Below are 18,463 nucleotides of genomic sequence, written 5' to 3' on the forward strand. Positions count from 1 at the left end.
TCTATTAGTTGGGATAGTTTTGTGTATTAAGTGGATTTCAACTACTAAATAAGAAGAATATAAAAATACAATACAATATTTATTGTTGAAAGTTGGTAAACCACGGACAAAATCATAAATTACAATCTGCGTCCACGACGACCACCCTTTCTACGCGTAGAATCAGATGGAATAGGTGTGACATCTTCAATACGGCCGATTTTCATACTAGAACGTGCGAGAGCTCGTAAAGCTGACTGTGCACCTGGACCAGGTGTTTTTGTTTTGTTTCCTCCTGTAGCTCTTAACTTGATGTGAAGGGCTGTGATTCCAAGAGATTTACATTTTTCTGCTACATCCTATTAAAAAAATATATTACATGCATCAAAATAAGTTGATATTTTAAGTGTATTTATGCATATATTTCTATAACAAATGTACTCTTCCAGGTAAGGAAATGTACAAAAATATACACAACACTCCCATTATGTGGAAGAGATTTGATCTTTCACATATATGAACGCTTCTATAATAACAGAAGAGGTATAGAAGCTGCCTTTATGTGATTATATCAAATAAACATTTGCATTTAATTTTTTACCTGAGCAGCAAGCATAGCAGCATATGGAGAAGCTTCATCACGATCTGCTTTGACTTTCATTCCACCAGTAACTCTAGCAATAGTTTCTCTGCAAGGAATAATTGTACTTTATATTTTGAAGAAAATATTGATCATTAATATTTACAATTAGCATTGAACATACCTGCCCGATAAATCGGTTACGTGTACAAAAGTGTCATTAAAACTTGCAAAAATATGTGCAACACCAAAAACAACTTCACCTTCGCGGAGTTGAGGTCCAAGGGATACTTGAACTTCTTCCTTTTGTACTTTTCCTCTTTTTGGCGGCATTTCTGTACAAAATATTGTTTTAATTGTTTATAGATATTAAATGTTTGCAATGATTCTATTTCTTTTCATTTTGTTATGTTTATATTTAACATCAATTTACATAAACATTGTGCATTTAATTTAAGGTTACGTCTTGACAGTGTTCGAAACGTATAACCTCATGATGTAAAATATATCCAACTGAATCTCAATGATAAAAAAAAAACTAACAAATAATTTATGTAAACTACGCATAAATATGTTTATACTCTTTGTCTAATATTTTATTTTTAGCAAAGTAACAAATTTTCCGGCTATAATACCTGTAAATTCAACCTCCAAGAAGGCTCCGATACAGCGCGATCAATAGAGGAAGTCTAAAGGAAGATAACTTCCGGCGCGTCGTAGTCGAATGTACATTCGATAGTATCGAAAGTCGAAATATAAAGAAGTAAAAGCAAGTGCAGTTTGAAAACAACGTTGACGAAGGGAATAAAATTATGTAAGTTATTTAAAGAAAATAGAATAATATATTTCAATATAAATCTTATTACAGGGTATAAAAAAGTCTTAAAACTATTTATATCTTAATCAGAATCATCTATAACAATATTTTCGACATTTCTCTTCTTGTTAATTCTCTGTAAACCTGTTCTCATACAAGCTTTTAATGAAGTTTCAGCCGGTAAACTTTTTTTTGTGCCACGACCACCTCCTCGTGAGCCTCTACCTTTAGTACCTGCTTTACCTCTCGTACCTTTGCCTTTAGCTGCTGTATTTCTTTCACTATCCTCGTCACTGTCAGTTATATCCAAAGCATTGTTTGAAGCCGTTTTCTTATTTGAATCATTAAAGAATTTATCTATCTATAAAATATATAATGAAAGTATTTATATATTACATAATTTTGTACAAGATAAATTTCAATTTTGTTTAACTGTGATGTAATCTTTTCTAATCTTGACATACCTCCATTTGTTCTTCTTCCTCTTTTTCCATTCTCTTGTCCCGTAAACTTTTTATTTCTTTGACAATGCTTTCGCTATCATTGACGTTACAAGTTTCTAAATAACTTATGGTCTTCTTCATCTGATGACTGAATATTAAATTATCAATATTTACATATTTAAAATACAATATATTTTTAGCCATTTAACTGTAAATATTTTACCTTACTATATCTTTAAAAGCGTCTGTATCTCCTCTATCAATGAATCGATTTAATGCTTCATTTAGACCATTCACTGATAATACTGTTAATTTATCTTTATTTTGTTCTAAACTAAAATGGTTCTTTATACCTCCCTGTACAGATTTAATCCAATCTACATCGTCCTAATAAAAAGAATTCATGGCATTAGATTTAGAAAATAATAATATAATTAAATTATTTACATTATATTCAAATATTTGAGCCATATCTTCGAGATCATCATTGAAAGTTGATACATTTGATTTTGATTTTTTATTAATACTGCTTTCTTTACGAAACAAAACCATGTCCATGGGATTAGCAACTTGCTCACAATATTTCTGTGCCAATCTGAAATATATTTTTATATACTGTCCATTTATTAACTTCTGATTGAAATAATATTTTGATATAATGAGGCTTTACTGCATTCCATCAAATATTTCTCCCTCATTGCTATAGAATATTCTTAAACGAATCAAAGGCTGGATTGGTTGTTTAGGATGTCCTGTTAGCTGCAGGGCAGCTTTTCGTATAATTTCATTTTCTATATAGCGATCGATAAAATTGCATACGGATACAGCCAATGGTCGACTCAAATCTTTTTCTATATCATGATCTTTAAGGATCACATTATCAAAAACAAATGGTCTGACAGTCTTCAATGGTAATGGTTTTAGTTTGAATTTCTTTTTACTTATACTCAAAATGCCGACATGTTTAGGTTTTGCTTCACCGTCGCATAAAGATGTTGCGATAGAACTTCCTGAAATTTCAGTTTTCAAATATAAAATTGTGTAATATTCTTATAGCACTCGAATTTTGAAAACTTCAATAATATAAAAACATACCAGGTTGGCAAATATAATAATTAGCATCTGGAACTTGCTCTGGAATAATACGACATTCATGTTCATGACCCCACAAAATAAAATCAAGACAATTTGGCAGTTGTGATTCTGGAATGTAGCCATACTCCTTATGTACAACACGATTTTGATGTAAAACAAATATGTTATAACAATCTGGTATGTCTGCTGGACACAGCAAATCCATCTTTAAAAGGTTACTGTTATTAATAAAAATAGTAGGAGTTAATATACTATACATGCTCTATAATTTTACCTTGTGATCTCTAATCAAACGAGATAGTCTTTGATCATTTATGTAACTTAAACCATAAAGTGCAACATGAGTTTCACCTTTTTTTATAACTACGGGATCAATTGATACCTTAGTAAGATCAGTCCACTTCCCAAAATAATTTACAAAACCTGATGCTGATAACAAATCCATTGATCCAACAGCACCAAAGCCTAGTTTTATTAACAATAAGAAAAATTAATTTAAAGCATTTACATATTTAAACATATTTCCATGTATTGTGTATTTCTTACTTGGATCATCATGATTCCCATGAATGGAGAATATTGGCATACTGATATTTAAATTTGGATCCTCATAATTCACTGTTTTATGAGCACAGTGACCAAATACAACTTTAGGATCGCTTAAGAATTGAATCTTGATTTCTCTAATAAATGGTCCATAATTGAATTATACACAGATTACAGAAAATCGAATTAAATTATATATTACATAAAATTATTTCACTAACCTGGGACCTAAACAGTACTTTCTTAATAATTCCATACATTTTAATATTGCAGTTTGTGATGGTTTAGTATCATGAAATAAATCTCCACCAAGAAGTACAAAATCTACTTCATGTTCTTTACCATATTGTAGTATTTCCTCAAAAGTTATGAAGCTATCGTCTATTTCCTGACCTGTAGTCAAAAAATATTAAGAATATGACTAATTCTTAGTTTAGTAATAATATCACAACCAACCTCTTTTTTTACTATATTCAAAACCAAGGTGAATATCAGTTGCAATTAAAATTTTAATGATATTATCTGGATTGTTAATATCAACGGAATTTTCTTCAGTTGACATTTTGTATATTTAATAAAGAACGTTGTGTTAAATTTGACTGAAATAAATATGGTATGATATAACCTCAATGAAAGATATTCAAATTCTATACTTTCTATATTTGCATAGACATAGGATTATAATTCTATATTTTACCAATATTTTTATTTATACTTTTAATTAATGAATATTACATTAAACAATAATTAAGTAAATAAACTTAACCGGAAAAGTTATAATGTTAAAGCTTTCTGGTATTTCATATTTCAAGTAAAAACCGCGAAAATATCGATAGAATATCCGAAGACGCACGAGAACGCCCGAAGCGAAGCCGAACGAATCGGTGGTAGGGGTCGTTGGGGCGGCGTTCCGATCGCCACCTGGCGGTCAGTCGGCAGTCGTAGCAGCGAGGCGCAGGAGGAGGTTTGCTCGCCATATTTGTTGTTGTCGTCGATGGGGTAGGCTAGCTGAAATTAAGGATTAGTGCAGTGTTGTAGTGTGTAATTTTAACGTAAAGTATCGAAGTCGTTCGTGTGCCCGTGGTAGGTTTAACCTTCGCAGAAGGTATCGTGGACACAGTGCAAGATGTCTCTTACATAAAACTGGTGGGGCAGTGGTGGCTCAGCTGTCCTACTCTGTTGTCGAGTGCGCCGTTGTGTGTGTATGTGTGCATATATAACATATATATATATACATATATTATATACATGTTTGTGTATTACTCCCCATTCTGTTCTGGTTCCGTACTGTTCGTTCGGTGGTGCTAGTAATAGTAGTAGTAGTGGTAGTAGTAGAAGAAGGAAGGAGGGGTGTGAAGTGCACCAGTGACGGAACGGTAAACTTTTTAGAGAGGGTGAGGTAAGCAGGAAAAGGGTTAGAGTCTATATGTACAAAGAGGTGTGAAAGGTGGAACAGTAAAACATGCAGGGCAGTAGATGTAAGAGAATAGATGTAAGAAAAGAGTGCTTCCCTTTGCGGGGTCGGGGTCGTCGCACGTTCTTGACGTGGGTCTGTCGACCCGCCAAGGTCCTTATGCCTCCGATTCTCGTGTCACTGATACTCTCGTGTCCCTCTTTCAAATTTTCATTACAATTTCATTGTTCGAAATGCAACCTAACCTAGTTGTTTTAACCCGATCACATGCTGTTCGAGTTTTGACGTTCACCATTATAGTCGCAACTGACAAATCGACCGTTGGTGTTTTCGTAAGTGTCGTGCATCTAGTGATTTTTTTTTTACTCGTCCAACTGGTGCGGGATCGTTCAAAATATTTAAGGCGGTACTTTTTCGTACAAGAAAAATCAATACGCTTCTTCTAATATAGAAACGACGTGAATCAGCTGTTCCTGTTTTACTTCGACTTCCGAGAAACTTGATGTTTTTCGAACGCGTATCGGAACCCGTGCGTCCGTCGATCATTAAAATTCCCTCGTTCTAGGACTTGTTGATTTTGATCAACGATTCGTGGCGATCAATTGGTCGATCACATCCGAAGTCAGGAGTTGAATGTTATTGTGGTTATTATTAGCATTGTTTTTTGTGCGGCTGGAAATAAGTTTTCAACGGGGAAGGATTATTTCATTGGTCGCATTGTTATGTTTCCCTACAATGCCGCCATTAATATTCGGACACATATTTGAAAACTATCGCTAGGGAAACTTTTTCTCAGAATTGCAGTTGTACGTTAAGAAATCAACTTCCGTCGTCGCGGCACGTTTTGCTTTAAATTTATCCTCGGAAAGTAAGCAAAACTGAATAACAGAATTCGAAAGTGAAAGGTGACCTTCTTGGTAGCATCGCGGACCAAATAGCAACGGCGACACTGGCGAAACGATTTGAAAATGTAACTGATTATTCTTTTTCACAAATTAAATATTACTCTTCATAATAATTATTGAAATTAAACGAAAATATTTTTTAAAAATTGTATCAAGTTATCAAACTGTTTGTAAGGTGGAAAAATGTTGGATTTTTTAACAATTTAAAATTTTATGTTAGGTAGAAAATTAACTCGTATAGGATCGAGTTTTAGTGCTAGTTGTAACGTTGCGTGCACCAATTCGAGGAACAATTAAAAGTAGAGACGGTTATAGGTGGTTGTGATGACAAAGGGGGTTAATAGAGGGGAAGTATCGGACATCGTGTTGGCGGTGGTAAAACGGTGGTTAGAGGCGTACGCTCGGATTTACCAATTACCGCGGGTATGGAGTCAAATCAGAGTTTCGATTAACAAATTTCATAGTTGCCCAGTCACGAAAAGTCTCTCAAATATAACCGAGATACATATATGTACATATACATTCTCCGGTTGACATTGACCGGCTGTTTTTCACCGAGACACCGTGTAAACAAAACTCCTGATTCTTCGAACCTTTCAAAATCGTTTTGTTTTTGTTGGAAATCTTTTGCAATTTTCTATTCTTGTTGCATGCTGATGTATATGTACTTTAATTGTTTATTCGTTATACAAGTTTGTTATTTTATAAATATTTCAGATAATACAGAAACTTAATTGTTTAAGGATTTTGAACAATGCATAAACAAAGCACTGAACCCTTTTTCAAATATCAATGAAACATTATTTCTGATTTTCTAACACTCCTCCGCCCTCTTCTTTTTCAAATTTAATTGACTCAAACATCACACCATAAGAAGAGGGTTCAGAGCTAGAAATACGCTCGGCTGCAACGTAGGCTTCCTTTGACTTTATGAAGAACGTAGGATTGACAGTTTCCCTTGACGAAGGGAAGCCTAGGTCGTACGATGCAATAATTGAAAAATCAATTCCCTGTTATAACTCGGATGTTTTGTTTCCGTAGGCGGCGAATCGTGGCGCACAAGGTGAAGGATTGGCGCGTTAAACGGTGGCTCGGCTCGTAGGAGGCGGCGGCGGTGTCGTCGCTTGGTGATCGCAGTGGGGCCTTCGTCGGAGCACGGTGGCTCGGCCGGGGGCGAAGTGGCTCGTAGTGTCGCGCGTGCCGATTCGTACGACAATTAAAACTGGCGGGCAACCTGGCTCGGTCTCCCGTGGCGGTGGGTGGTAGCGGCGGAGGCGGTGGACGCGGCGGTGGTGGTGGAGGAGGGGGTGGAAGTGGTAGCAGCGGCGGTGGTTCCGGTGGCGGCGAGGCTAGAGTGGCCGTGGGAAATGTCTCCGGTCAGAACGGTCCACAGATAATCGAGTGGGAGGAGGCGGATCGTTACTCCTTCGAGGACTCGGATCGTTTCGAGGAGGATTCTTTATGCAGCTGGAGCAGCGAGCCGGAATCGTTGTGCAATAACTGGAGGGGATGGCGGCGACCAACCACCGGTTTCACCACCATCAAGAAGCCAACGGAAGGTGAGTCTTTATTTACCTTCGAAACGACAACGCGTTAGTTTCCCGAAAGACGCGATGCGAGACACTCACTTTAACGCACTTTATTAACCCCTTGAACCCCTTATTAACCAACGAATAATAAGCTCTGATTGACGCAACTACCGAAGAAATAATAGACGAAGGGGTTAAGGGGTTAAACTATGTAAGCAGGGCTAGCTTTTCCCTCTGAATTCATTCTTAATTACAAAAATCCCACGTTGCATTCTCTCGTTGATTCTTTGAATAATCAAAGTTAATCGAGACGAATGGTTATCTATGGCAATTTCGAAGAGAAAGAAAAATAGATTAGAACGTGAAATTACATAGTTCCGATCCTGGGGTCTGTGTAAATCCTATCTGTAGTCGGTCCAGTTCCCATTAAGCGGTTTGATAGCCCGGTTTAATCGGCGACTCCGCGGCCAGTTAACCGGTCCGATGCTGGGGGTCCATTATATCTTCGGCAGCTAAGAGGTATGCATTGTTACTGGGTCCAAAGAGAGACGGGCGTGTGGCAATGCATTGTAATTCTCGTGTCTCTTTAAGCGTCGCTTCAGATACTCGCTTAGCATATGACGCATACAAATTCCATGGCCCGTTGACATGAACGGGCAAGGTTAACGATTTCCCATCTTCCTGATTCATCACCGCGTTCCACGCGAGCGGTTATCATTCTTCGTACTTGGTCGTCTTTCTACGATTCGATCGACGTCTTTAGGCTGATTAATCACCTGTTTCCTACGACCTTCGATTCTCAATACCTCGAAGATCCAACTAACGTATTCCGCGACTGACACGCGGCAATCTACGACATACGATTTATAGAAATTACCCATTTTACGGCGTATATTCAGTCGTAGCAAACTGGTCTTAGGATGCATCGAACGGGATCGTAGTTTTTCTTATTACTGTAATTCACTTGGCACGTGTTCAACGCGAATTACTCTCGCAAGTGTACATTATTTTGCCATGATAATTTGCGACACGGTTGCGCGTCACGAGTCGAGGTGCGAAGCGAAGGCCAATTTATCTGCCATATATCGTTCGAATATGACTTTTCATCCTCCGTGCAGAGAAATCAATTTTTGAACATTATTTCTTTTCGTTGCACCGATAACGGGAGCAAACAAACACTGTTCCCGATTTTACCAGTCTGTCTGGAAGATGGAAAGAAACCGTCAACATATAAGTACCGTTTCATAATGCCAAAGTGTTATCAGCCACGTGAGATTAATTTTCTGAAAACACATTGCGCTGAATTGTCGTCGTTACGTGCATTCGCGGAATATTATCGCCTCTCGTTATATCACCGGTTATCTATGAGTGTATTCTTCGAAGAATTTTTGAACCTTGGATAATGGATGGTTCTGTCGATGACGTTGCTTCTCGCAAGACCTTTCTTTATCTCTCAAGTACGACGTTGAAGTTCCGATAAAACGTATGAAATTGATAAGTCCTTTTGGTCAATGAAAAATTAAATCGATACAATTTTTATCCGCTTACTAATACCTAATTGATCAACCAGTATCTCTTATCGCTCGTTGAACTTGGATCGCTGTAAAAATAATTGCGAATTTCGGAAACGGTGATTATTTTTACAGCAACCTTGTACATATACCTCGGAGTTTCGAACACCTTTCAAGGGGAAGAAAATCGTTTTCGAATCCGAAACGAAATTTAACGCTGTAGACGGATTTTTCGGGGAGGTCTAAAGCAATTGCTACCTGAGAGAGTACTTTCCAATCGGAAGGAACGATTGGTAACGATACGGACGTGCAACCGTTTCGAGTCATTCCCTGCACACATACAATCGCGAATGGAAATTTGTGTACACGTTCACGTGTGTATTTACAATCCCTGCTTCGCCCGGGTATACTCGTTTCCTCTTTCTCCACGGTCCTTGCTCCTTGGCGAAGCGATCAAGGCCGAGAAAAAGACTAAATGGAGAACGAAATGGAGGAGGAGAGAATGAATCGTACTCGGTCTCCTTCTTGTCCCGAGATTTCATCCACTTCTCTCGGTTTATCGAATCAAACGTGTTACATTTGTCCAGATTTAACGAAAGATCCTATAAATTAATTAGAAATAATAATAATATGAAGATTTAAGAAGATTGACTTTCATTTGATCGTTTATAGAGAGAATCATCGATAAAATTTATTTTTTTCCTTTAAGCGGACCATCGTGTGCACTTAAATCCGTGGATTACGAAAAGGAACGTGCTTTCAATGCTCTCGAGAGATGTCTCGGGTCGTTGTAACAGTCGCGTCATAAAAGCACCTGGTTATTTTTAGTCTCGGTCCATTTATGACGGCGAAGAAACACCGTTCTCCACCCGCCTGCATGGGGCTTTAATTTTCCGTTAATAAACGAGACGAAGCCCGGACGTACGTACACAGGCACGCACCGTTTTTAAACGGTTTCCCTCGACCAGTTAGGCCACGCGTTTCCTACTCTTCTATACCGGGGGAGAATCCCATAAGAATTGCAGCCACGTAGAGAAAGTATCTCATTTTACTTTCTCGGCGCATGCGCGTACCACGCTGCGCGCATACATTTAGAAAGTACGGCTGCGTTCACGTTGACGTTACTGTTTGCATTCTGTCTCATCTCGTCGCTTTTTGGTCATCGTTTTTATCTTCGTTTGCAAGGTCATTATTTTAGTTGCAATTATGCTGTTACGCGATGGTAATTTGTTTCTTTATGACAGGTAACTAGACTTTGATTTCTAGTGACATTTTGTTACGCGCGGTAAGGCGCGCTTTTCATTTGCGCATGCGCGAGTGAGTTTAGGGGTAACTATACGATATGAAATAAGGAAAACAGCAAATTTCTAATTTTTGTTTTTTCTAGTGAGAATAACAAACTTGGTTTGAATTTTATTTTATATTGGTTATGATATTTTGAAATATGAAAAATTGATGAAACTATGCGTCACCATGTATACAGTAAGTGAGCAACCTTAGCACATCTATGACACGCCTATACCTATTCGAAAGCGTGACAGTTGGAGATGGTGTACGGTCACGCGCGCCACGCCATCCGGATTTCAATTAGACTAATGTACCGACAGCGTTGCGAAAGGAGTATTCATTCTCGCCACTCTGTAGCATGCCTCGTGGAATGCACGGACCATGAGACGAACAGCAGCTAAGAAACGCTTCTTCGTGGAAACCGTGAGCAATGATTGCAAAATCAGGTTTTTGTCATCGAAACATACCGGTATACAAATGAACTACAAGAGTAATCGAATAATTTAATCGGTAATTCATGATTCCTTAGAAATTTCATTTACCCAATGCAATAAAAATGAAAGGGCATAAAGGGTAGATGTCAGATGACATCCGGGATTCGTCCAGCTTCCCTTCCGGTTCGTCCCTCAGAAACGTCGGTAAGCAGGGAAAACAATGGGTGGGTGTTGCAGGATGTATCGCTAAGAGTAAAAAAAAAAAAAAAAGAGAGAGAAAAAGAAAGAATAGCAGGGCGGGAAAGGTTGTACGCGAGAGGTGGTAACGAGAGAAGGAGAAGTAGTAGGGAAAGAGAGAGGGACGAATGTCGTGGGTGGCGAGGGTGAAACGGGCCGTTGCTCGAGGGTGACAAAGGGTGGTCGTGAGAGATGAAGAGGGGTTCGAAGGGAGGGCAGGTTTTGCCGGTCGATGTTGCTGTGGCTCGTGTTTGCGAACACCCTGTGCTCGTACGCAAATGAAGACATGGAAATTGTTAGATACGATCGATCAATAGGATTTCTAATTCTGCTCTAAACTATGGAAAATTTTTATGTATTTTAAAAATTTTGCTTAGACCCTGATCGATTTGAAATTTAGCTTCCCGTATTCATTTTTTCGTTACTTTAGTTATTATATCGTGTGTCTAAAATCATGTTAATATTTCTTGTCAAATTTTCTCTCAATACATTTTTATCGCGAAATTTAATGAGAAACCTGAGTGACCGTAGAACGGCCTTGGCACCTCCACCCACTGACCTTCATTAGCATTCTAGTGGCTGGTCTTTAGAACTCCTAGACATTCAATTTCCTTGGCTCGTTATAAAAGCTTGTTTAAGCAGCTTGAGACTAGGTACCGAAAAGAGAAAGGATATTAACGTTAAGTGAAACAACCTTAGAAATAGTATCGCGTGTCCACTTATTCAACAAGCATTGCTCCATTCACGAGCTATTGGCAGTCGTGCTTCCAATTTGCTTGCAAGCGAGACGACTCGAGAAATGCGATCGAACGCCGATATCGGATTTGGATAATTCCATTGGTCGTCCGATAATTGAATCTATCCGAGCATATCCGGTCCCCGGTCGGATACTCTTGAAGATTCATCGAGATCTATCGCCGTCGGGCGAAACCTTGCAAACGTGTTCGTTTGTCCGATAGTAAACATTTTCTCTGAGAATCTTGTCCAGGATGAAATTAAACAAATATTTACCGAATGTTGCAAAGCTACAAGAATAATTATTATTATTATTACCCGTTAGTTCCATTTCTCCGCCCAATTAATCGCTCACACGGTTCAGATATACGACTCGTTGTCTCTCTTCTTTTTTCAACAGGGGCAAACGAATATTTTCTCGCGAGGAAATTATTTGCGGGAAGCGCGTAATTAAACTCAAGGAAATACGAGCGAACCCGTATCAGCGAAAGGTTTTATTAGCCGGCTGGAAGTTTCGCGTCGATACGAGCTTCGTTGCGATTCTATCGCTGAATTTATATTTTCGCCGTGTTACGCGATTTTACGTGCCGTGCTCCTCGCATCCGTGTACGAACACGTATTGCGCGTGAAAAATTTGCATTCAAGAAACGTGCATCGAGACAGCCACTTCACTGCCGTGCAACTCTTCTTCTTCCTTTCTTTCCATCGAAATATTTCGTGCGCGAATAACGAGATTCACCCGGTGTTAGATTTCTGTCAAATTGGGTGACATGGATTCTGTGGTGTCACGTTATCTCCTGAATTCCAAGGATTCAGATTATATTGTAGGTAATAGTTGCAAAATTTAGTGTAGAAATATACTATTTCTAGGAGGTTCCACATTAGATTATCCCTAGATTTTCTTTTGAATATCTTTAAGTTTCCCTAGGCTCATTTAAGTTTGCCTAGTTTAGCCTTAAGTTCCCCTAGACTATTCTTAAGTACTCCTAAGATTTCCTTAAGTTCCCCTAGGTTCTTCTTAAGTTCCCCTAGACTCGCCATAAGTTCCCCTGGGTTCTTCTTAAGTTCCCCTAGACTTTCCTTAAGTTCCCCTAGGCTCTCCCGTAAAAAGTGTTATCGTTCGTCGCGAAAATTGCTCTCAACTTCTACCTTCCACCCTTCTTTTTCCTCTTCTCTGTTTTTTGGCGTTCACGCAAGGTTATCCCGGGTTCGGTGCGCATGTAAATCGGTGGCGTACGTTTGAAGTTCTTGGCTCGACAGTGATTGATGTCGATTCTCCGGGACGTGTGTGAGCGAGCATTAACGTGTTTCGAGTCATCGAGCAACCCGGTTAATGAGATTCCACGGAGAAGCGAGTTCCCTGATGTATTACTACGTTGCGGGTATTAACGATCCTTTCTTTCTTAAGAGACTCGTTTGTTCGAGGAGGCCGTTAGTTTAATTTCGTATCGTGCTTGCACGCACAGCCGAGAAATCGCAATTAATGAAAATCTATGTTTTTTTTATTCAGTGGATACTTTGTTCTTTTAGAATTACATTAGCCACGTATTTACAGGTTTGTAAAGGGTATGAAGATAACGGGTAGAGAGAAGCTATTCGTTGAATTCTGTATCGAATTAGGTCTGAGTTCGTGCTCGAATTACACCAGTGATAGAAACAATTTGGAATCGAGTTTATGACGTGGTCTTGCCTTAGTCAGCCCTGGGTCGAACGTGTCTCCGACCCTAGAAATTCTAGAGTTAAAGATCCAAGGTTCAGTTGGCACGGTTGTTGAGTTATCTGGAATTTAGCTTGGATTACCATCAGAAATTCCTTTCAGTTCCACGATGCCAGACTCGTTAGTGTAAGCGAATGAAATTCTTCAGAATTTTGGCGATTTTTCATTTCTCTCGTTTCCCATTAATTTTCAATTTAATTATTACCATGCTCAGGTAGAAATTGACGTTGACTCTTTTACTCGAAATATTTTCTCCAAACAAGCCCGAAAAGGTCCGAATACTCCTGCGAAGAGAAGGAGAGGATAAAACGAAGCACGCGAAATGCATGTCCCAGTAGTTAATTCAAAATGGTTTATCCCCGAGCTGTCCCGACACTGAACAGGTTTAATGAACGAGCCAACTTCACAGCCGAGGTAGCTTAGTCGGTGAATCGCAAAAGTTGCCGAAACTTTATTGGCCAACGTGATCTGACGAACGAAACAGCGGCAAGAAAGTAGAGCCAATATGTTTCCGTTCTATGATACACGTTCCTGGCATAAATTACGTCCAAACTTTCGCCGCTTTTCCTGTGAACTTGCACGGATTGAGTCGAATTTGAACGATTTTCAACGATTTCGCGGAACAAAGTTCTTCCTATTCGATGGCGAATGTTTTCTCTAAGAATATTAGACTTAGAAGAAGACCTGTTCGATTTACCTTCCTTTTTTTTTTGCATCCTGGACAGTCCTTTTTTCGATGAATTCTCGGATAGTGCATTTAAATCGTTAGAGGATGAAAAAATCAGATCACGGTATTGTTCGAGGTGAGTTCGTTCATTAACGAGGATCCACCGTAAAAGGTTCACGGGGCTCGGCTTATCGTCGATCGCAATCGCTCACGCTCGGAATATCGAGCCATAAATTCAATTAACCTGACGAGCTCCACGGTCGAATTGTCCTCTTGTGCGCGCCTCCACCAGACGACTGAAACTTCGTTACGTTGCATCGGTGCGTGCGTATCCTTGGGCAATGACCTTATAGTACCGCTCAACCGTGCTGAAAAAAACGCCTCGAAAATCCTCAAGTAGAATGAAAATCTTCAAAAAGTTTCAGGAACTTAGAAACTTATTCCCTAGGAACTCGTGCCCTAGGGATTTATCCCCTCCGAACTTATTTCCTAGGAATTTATTGCCTCTGAACTTATTTCATAGGAACTTGTACCTTCTAAATTTATTTCCTAGGAACTTATACCCTCTGAACTTGTTTGCTAGGGATTTATTCCCTCTGAATTTATGTCCTAGGAACGCGTACCTTCTGAACTTATTTCCTAGCGAATTTCTTATACCTATTTAAAAATCTCCATCCTGAAATTTGACCTACATTTTCAATTCCCCTCTTATCACGTCGATGCATAGTTTCTTGACGAATGCAGTTCGGCTGGATTAACGAAAGTGCACTTTCACGGGGGATTCGTCTGACCGAAGGAGGGCTGCTACATTTGGAAGAAATGTTTGAGGAATGCGTACAAAGAACGAAGGGACACAGACATTTGGCCGACAGCCAAACGAGTAACTTATGATACGATCCATAATAAAATTATCTCTGCGCTCGGTCTGCCTATATTCCAGATTTATACTCTTTTTTACGGACCCACACGAGCCGGGAAATATGCGTTATCGAGCGCGATTCTGGTTGGAAATTTACGACAAGCCCCGTTTCAATGACATCAATTTCATTCGGTGCTTCGAATTGTACCTTTTGTTCTCTGTGAAATTAGAATCGCGAAGGCTGGATATCGGGTCACTTTTGACCCACGAAGAAACAGTCATTGTTGACTAATCTGACGATTCGTTAACTTGGAACGAACTATAGCAAGGTTCTGAAACATTCAACATTTCCCGGAGAAAGGAGCAGTTAAAACATAAATTATATCTTGGGAAAGTATTATAGCTTCCTTCTTTGCATTTCAAATACCAGCCATAATCGTTTCACTTTAACTGATGGCGCCTCTTCATTGAAGCGTCCATTTCGAATACACGTGCCTATTATACGGGTGTCGCCGTTTATCCGCTTTATCTTTCATTAGAGCGTCAGTGTTAAGGCAGCCGTTTCTTTCTTGCGAATCCGCGGGGCGCCTCGATGTTGCTATAAAATCATACGTCCAGCCACCCGATAAATATACAGAGTGTTTCATAAAAAAAGAGTAGATGTATATTTTCCTTTAAAACACAAAGATCGATATGAAATCTTTAAAGATACGACTTTAAGATGATCTTCACACCCGTAGTCTAAATCAAATATCTAAGACTCGTTTATTTTGTTGAAAACTATGTCCAACGAAAAATTTGTGACATTTTTGCGAACACCCTGTAGGAGCGTCTATTACCTGGTACAAAACTAGCGCAGAACAATGGAGCGTCTCCCCTACGTAATTACCGAGCAGCTTGGCTGTTCGAGGGCGAGGACCCTCTTCTCTCACTCGTTCCGTTCACCTAGTCGTTCGTCTGAGACCACGATTATCGTATACATGTACATACATCCGTGTACTTAGCTACGTGAACGTACTACTGTTGTCCGCTTTCGCGTGGATTTCGTCGCGCACGTGTGCGTTATACAGGCCTATCTGGCCCTCTACCGTAATTACCGTGAGGCAACAGATGCGTGTGTCCTCGTTCCTGTTGCACGTTTCTAACTCGGTAAGGTTAGATCCATACTATCTGTCTACTCACGGTCCACTCGTGGTCCATTTGGTTGAGAATGTGCCGTGTTGTGTATGGTAGGCTTTCCTAGGGAAAATGGTGATGTAGGGGAACGAAATCCCTGGGAAATTTTGTCTTTCGGAAGACAAAATTCTAGGGAGTCCTAGAAAACCTTCGAAAATTCTAGGGAACCCTAGATCTCCAAATGATAAAATTCTAGGGAACCCTAGATCTCCAAAAGATAAGATTCTAGGGAACCCTAGATCTCCAAAAGATAAGATTCTAGGGAACCCTAGATCTCCAAAAGATAAAATTCTAGGGAACCCTAGACTTCTAAAAGATAAAATTTCCTAGTGATTTCTTCTTCGAACCGAGAGTGTGAACCCGGCCTAAAGCCGTCTTCGAACGTTTCACGCACGTGACAACGTGAGGTCCGGTTCGCCATTACCCTTTTTTCTCCTTCTCCGCGAATCCTCACTCGCACGCGATTCTTTTCCAAGAATTTCAATTCCACGAAGTCCTCTTGGGATTCTCGCTCACCGTCCCTTTCAAAAATCAAGATTTTAAGTTTGCGAAATGGGTATACGATAAAATGGCGGTGCGATCTTGTCGGGAATCTTCGAGAGCGCGTAACGACGAGCGAGACGCGACTTTATGCGAATAATAAACCACAAGAGCCCATAACAAATTAATCAATTTCAACGGAGTTTATGGTTATTTAAGGTTCAATCTACCGTGGACGATGTTTTTGCTTTTATCGCAGTCTCTTCTTGGTTGGTCGCGTATCGATTATCCCATTCGTCGGGTCAGTAATTGTGGACACAGCTGATGCATTCGATGTCGGTATTGACACACCGTAAATTGGAATTAATTATTCTACTTTACATCCAGGGTGTAGTGTAAATTAATCCTAACGACTAGGTCTGGTTTTGTTTCGTAATTTACCTACACATTATCCTTTCATTTTAATAACTCGATTGGTAAAACATATACGAAAGTACATGGCCCGGGGCAATTGCCCACTCGCCCTGCTCTATGAGCGTCTCTGACCTCACAGGAATACGTTTACCCTGATGCGTTATACACGAACTGTATTAAAGCATGACGAGCGTGCCGCACACGTTTCTGCCCTGTTTATTCAACTAGGAGGAACACCAGAGGCAGCACAGGCGATGAGAGAAAAACGTACAAAAATGGTAGACTCCACGGACACTGAGGATGGACAGTGTTGCGAAAGACAGCACAAACAGTCGGACGAGAGGAGAAAAAGCAAAGGAAGAGACGGAGAGAAAACAGAAGAGACGAAAGTAAAAGCAAGAGACGGTCGAGGGAGGGAAAGAGACGGCTGTCTCCGAAGAGACAAAGCAAATAGGAGACGGTTTAGGAAAGAGGTCTCGAACGGTGGAAAAGACGAGACGGAAAGAAAACAAACGGCCTAGAAAAAGCATAGGTAATGGCTGAAGATCGGAGACGTGAAACGGTGGGAATACACGCGACCGAATGACAAATCGCATGACGGCCAGAACTTTCGAGCTCTTTGTGTCCTCCGCTGTCTGTGGATGAAATGCTGAGGATAGAGAAGGAAGAGAATAGATAGCTGATGAAACGGTCGGATAAGTGACAGGGATGAAGCGATAAAAGGCAGCAGGAAAGAAGCCTTAGTTAAATCGTGGCTTGATTTGGAGGTGTATCCGGTTGCATCTGATCAGGCGCTTAGATAAGTTTATAAAAAAGTGAAATTAATAAGAAAAATCGTTTTAGCTCCTTTCACATGGTCTACAGATGTTTATTTTTAATAAAACAGATGGGTTCCTGGGGCATAGTCCCTGCTGGTCTAACTAGGGAACACCTAGAACCCTAACTCATCATTTTGAATGCAATTTTGTGGGTTTATAGAGTTATCCATGATAACAATAATATTATACCTCATTTAGATCCAATCATTCATTAAGGGTGTGAAAATTATCTTCAAAGTCAGATGGGAAGTCTGAAACAGCGAGATCTCTGATGAGGAAATTTTGATTAGACGTTCGATTGGGGAAGTTCGAAAGACATGGAGCGGAACGTCAAGCAACCGCTAAGCAAATTTCGTGGTCGAAAGTGATTTACAGTTTGTGTAACTAACATAATTGTTTGAGCCATGCGGATAGTTCGGTAACTCTGAAATTGAGTATAACGCATAGTTGGAACTTTCCATCGTACGTTTGCCTCGACTACTCGTCAAGTATCGACGAGCCAGTTTCTGATGTCGATACATCAATTTTATGTCTTGTAATGGCTGTAGATCAAGTAAAAATGCAAACTTCGTTCTCGAGCCAAAAGGACATCGTTTTCCTTTCTAGTCGTACATTCGTCGACTTAAAATGAAGCTCGTTTTTTCGAAAACGTAGTGAAATAAAAATAAAAGGGAAAGAAGTAGTAATCGGGGCCAATTGACTTTTATGTTGTACTCGTTATACCCCGATCCCGGAGCTTTCAAATTCTCCCTAGACCGGGCGGGTTCAGAGGCTTCAGGCAAATTTCTTACTGCAAACAAACTACTTAATAGCTATTGTT

The 18,463-nt window shown here is 39.7% G+C and overlaps 3 protein-coding genes across 7 annotated transcripts in view; 1 reads left to right on the top strand and 2 right to left on the bottom strand.

The window, feature by feature from the left end:
• Positions 1-60: 60 nt before the first annotated feature.
• On the bottom strand, positions 61-1,304 carry LOC114878504 (40S ribosomal protein S14a). The gene is made up of 4 exons (XM_029192403.1): positions 1,195-1,304; positions 744-894; positions 581-668; positions 61-338 (listed from the first exon to the last, which is right to left on the bottom strand). Exons 2-4 carry the CDS (start codon positions 890-892, stop codon positions 120-122), a joined length of 456 nt encoding a protein of 151 aa, XP_029048236.1. The 5' UTR covers positions 893-894; positions 1,195-1,304; the 3' UTR covers positions 61-119.
• Positions 1,305-1,381: 77 nt separating this feature from the next.
• Positions 1,382-4,859, bottom strand: LOC114878480 (double-strand break repair protein MRE11). 2 transcript variants are annotated; one of them, XM_046285027.1, is made up of 11 exons: positions 4,598-4,859; positions 3,917-4,468; positions 3,682-3,853; positions 3,461-3,597; positions 3,189-3,379; positions 2,915-3,119; positions 2,490-2,829; positions 2,267-2,414; positions 2,043-2,206; positions 1,841-1,967; positions 1,382-1,737 (listed from the first exon to the last, which is right to left on the bottom strand). In XM_046285027.1, the coding sequence occupies exons 2-11, from the start codon at positions 4,020-4,022 to the stop codon at positions 1,459-1,461; spliced, it is 1,869 nt and encodes a 622-aa protein (XP_046140983.1). In that variant the 5' UTR covers positions 4,023-4,468; positions 4,598-4,859; the 3' UTR covers positions 1,382-1,458. The 2 variants fall into 2 exon arrangements, with proteins under 2 accessions (XP_046140983.1, XP_029048184.2); XM_029192351.2 differs by having other exon boundaries at positions 3,917-4,859.
• A 2,127-nt stretch (positions 4,860-6,986) lies between these two features.
• Positions 6,987-18,463, top strand: part of LOC114878458 (zinc finger SWIM domain-containing protein 8 homolog) — a 48,753-nt gene continuing 37,276 nt past the window's right edge. For all 4 annotated transcript variants that reach the window (XM_029192306.2, XM_029192322.2, XM_029192331.2 and 1 more), the window contains exon 1: positions 6,987-7,338. The gene's annotated coding sequence lies outside the window, so the exon portion shown is untranslated. The remainder of the gene's footprint in view (positions 7,339-18,463) is intronic.

This window comes from Osmia bicornis, chromosome 3, assembly GCF_907164935.1.
Source record: "Osmia bicornis bicornis chromosome 3, iOsmBic2.1, whole genome shotgun sequence".
Lineage (NCBI taxonomy): Eukaryota > Metazoa > Arthropoda > Insecta > Hymenoptera > Megachilidae > Osmia > Osmia bicornis.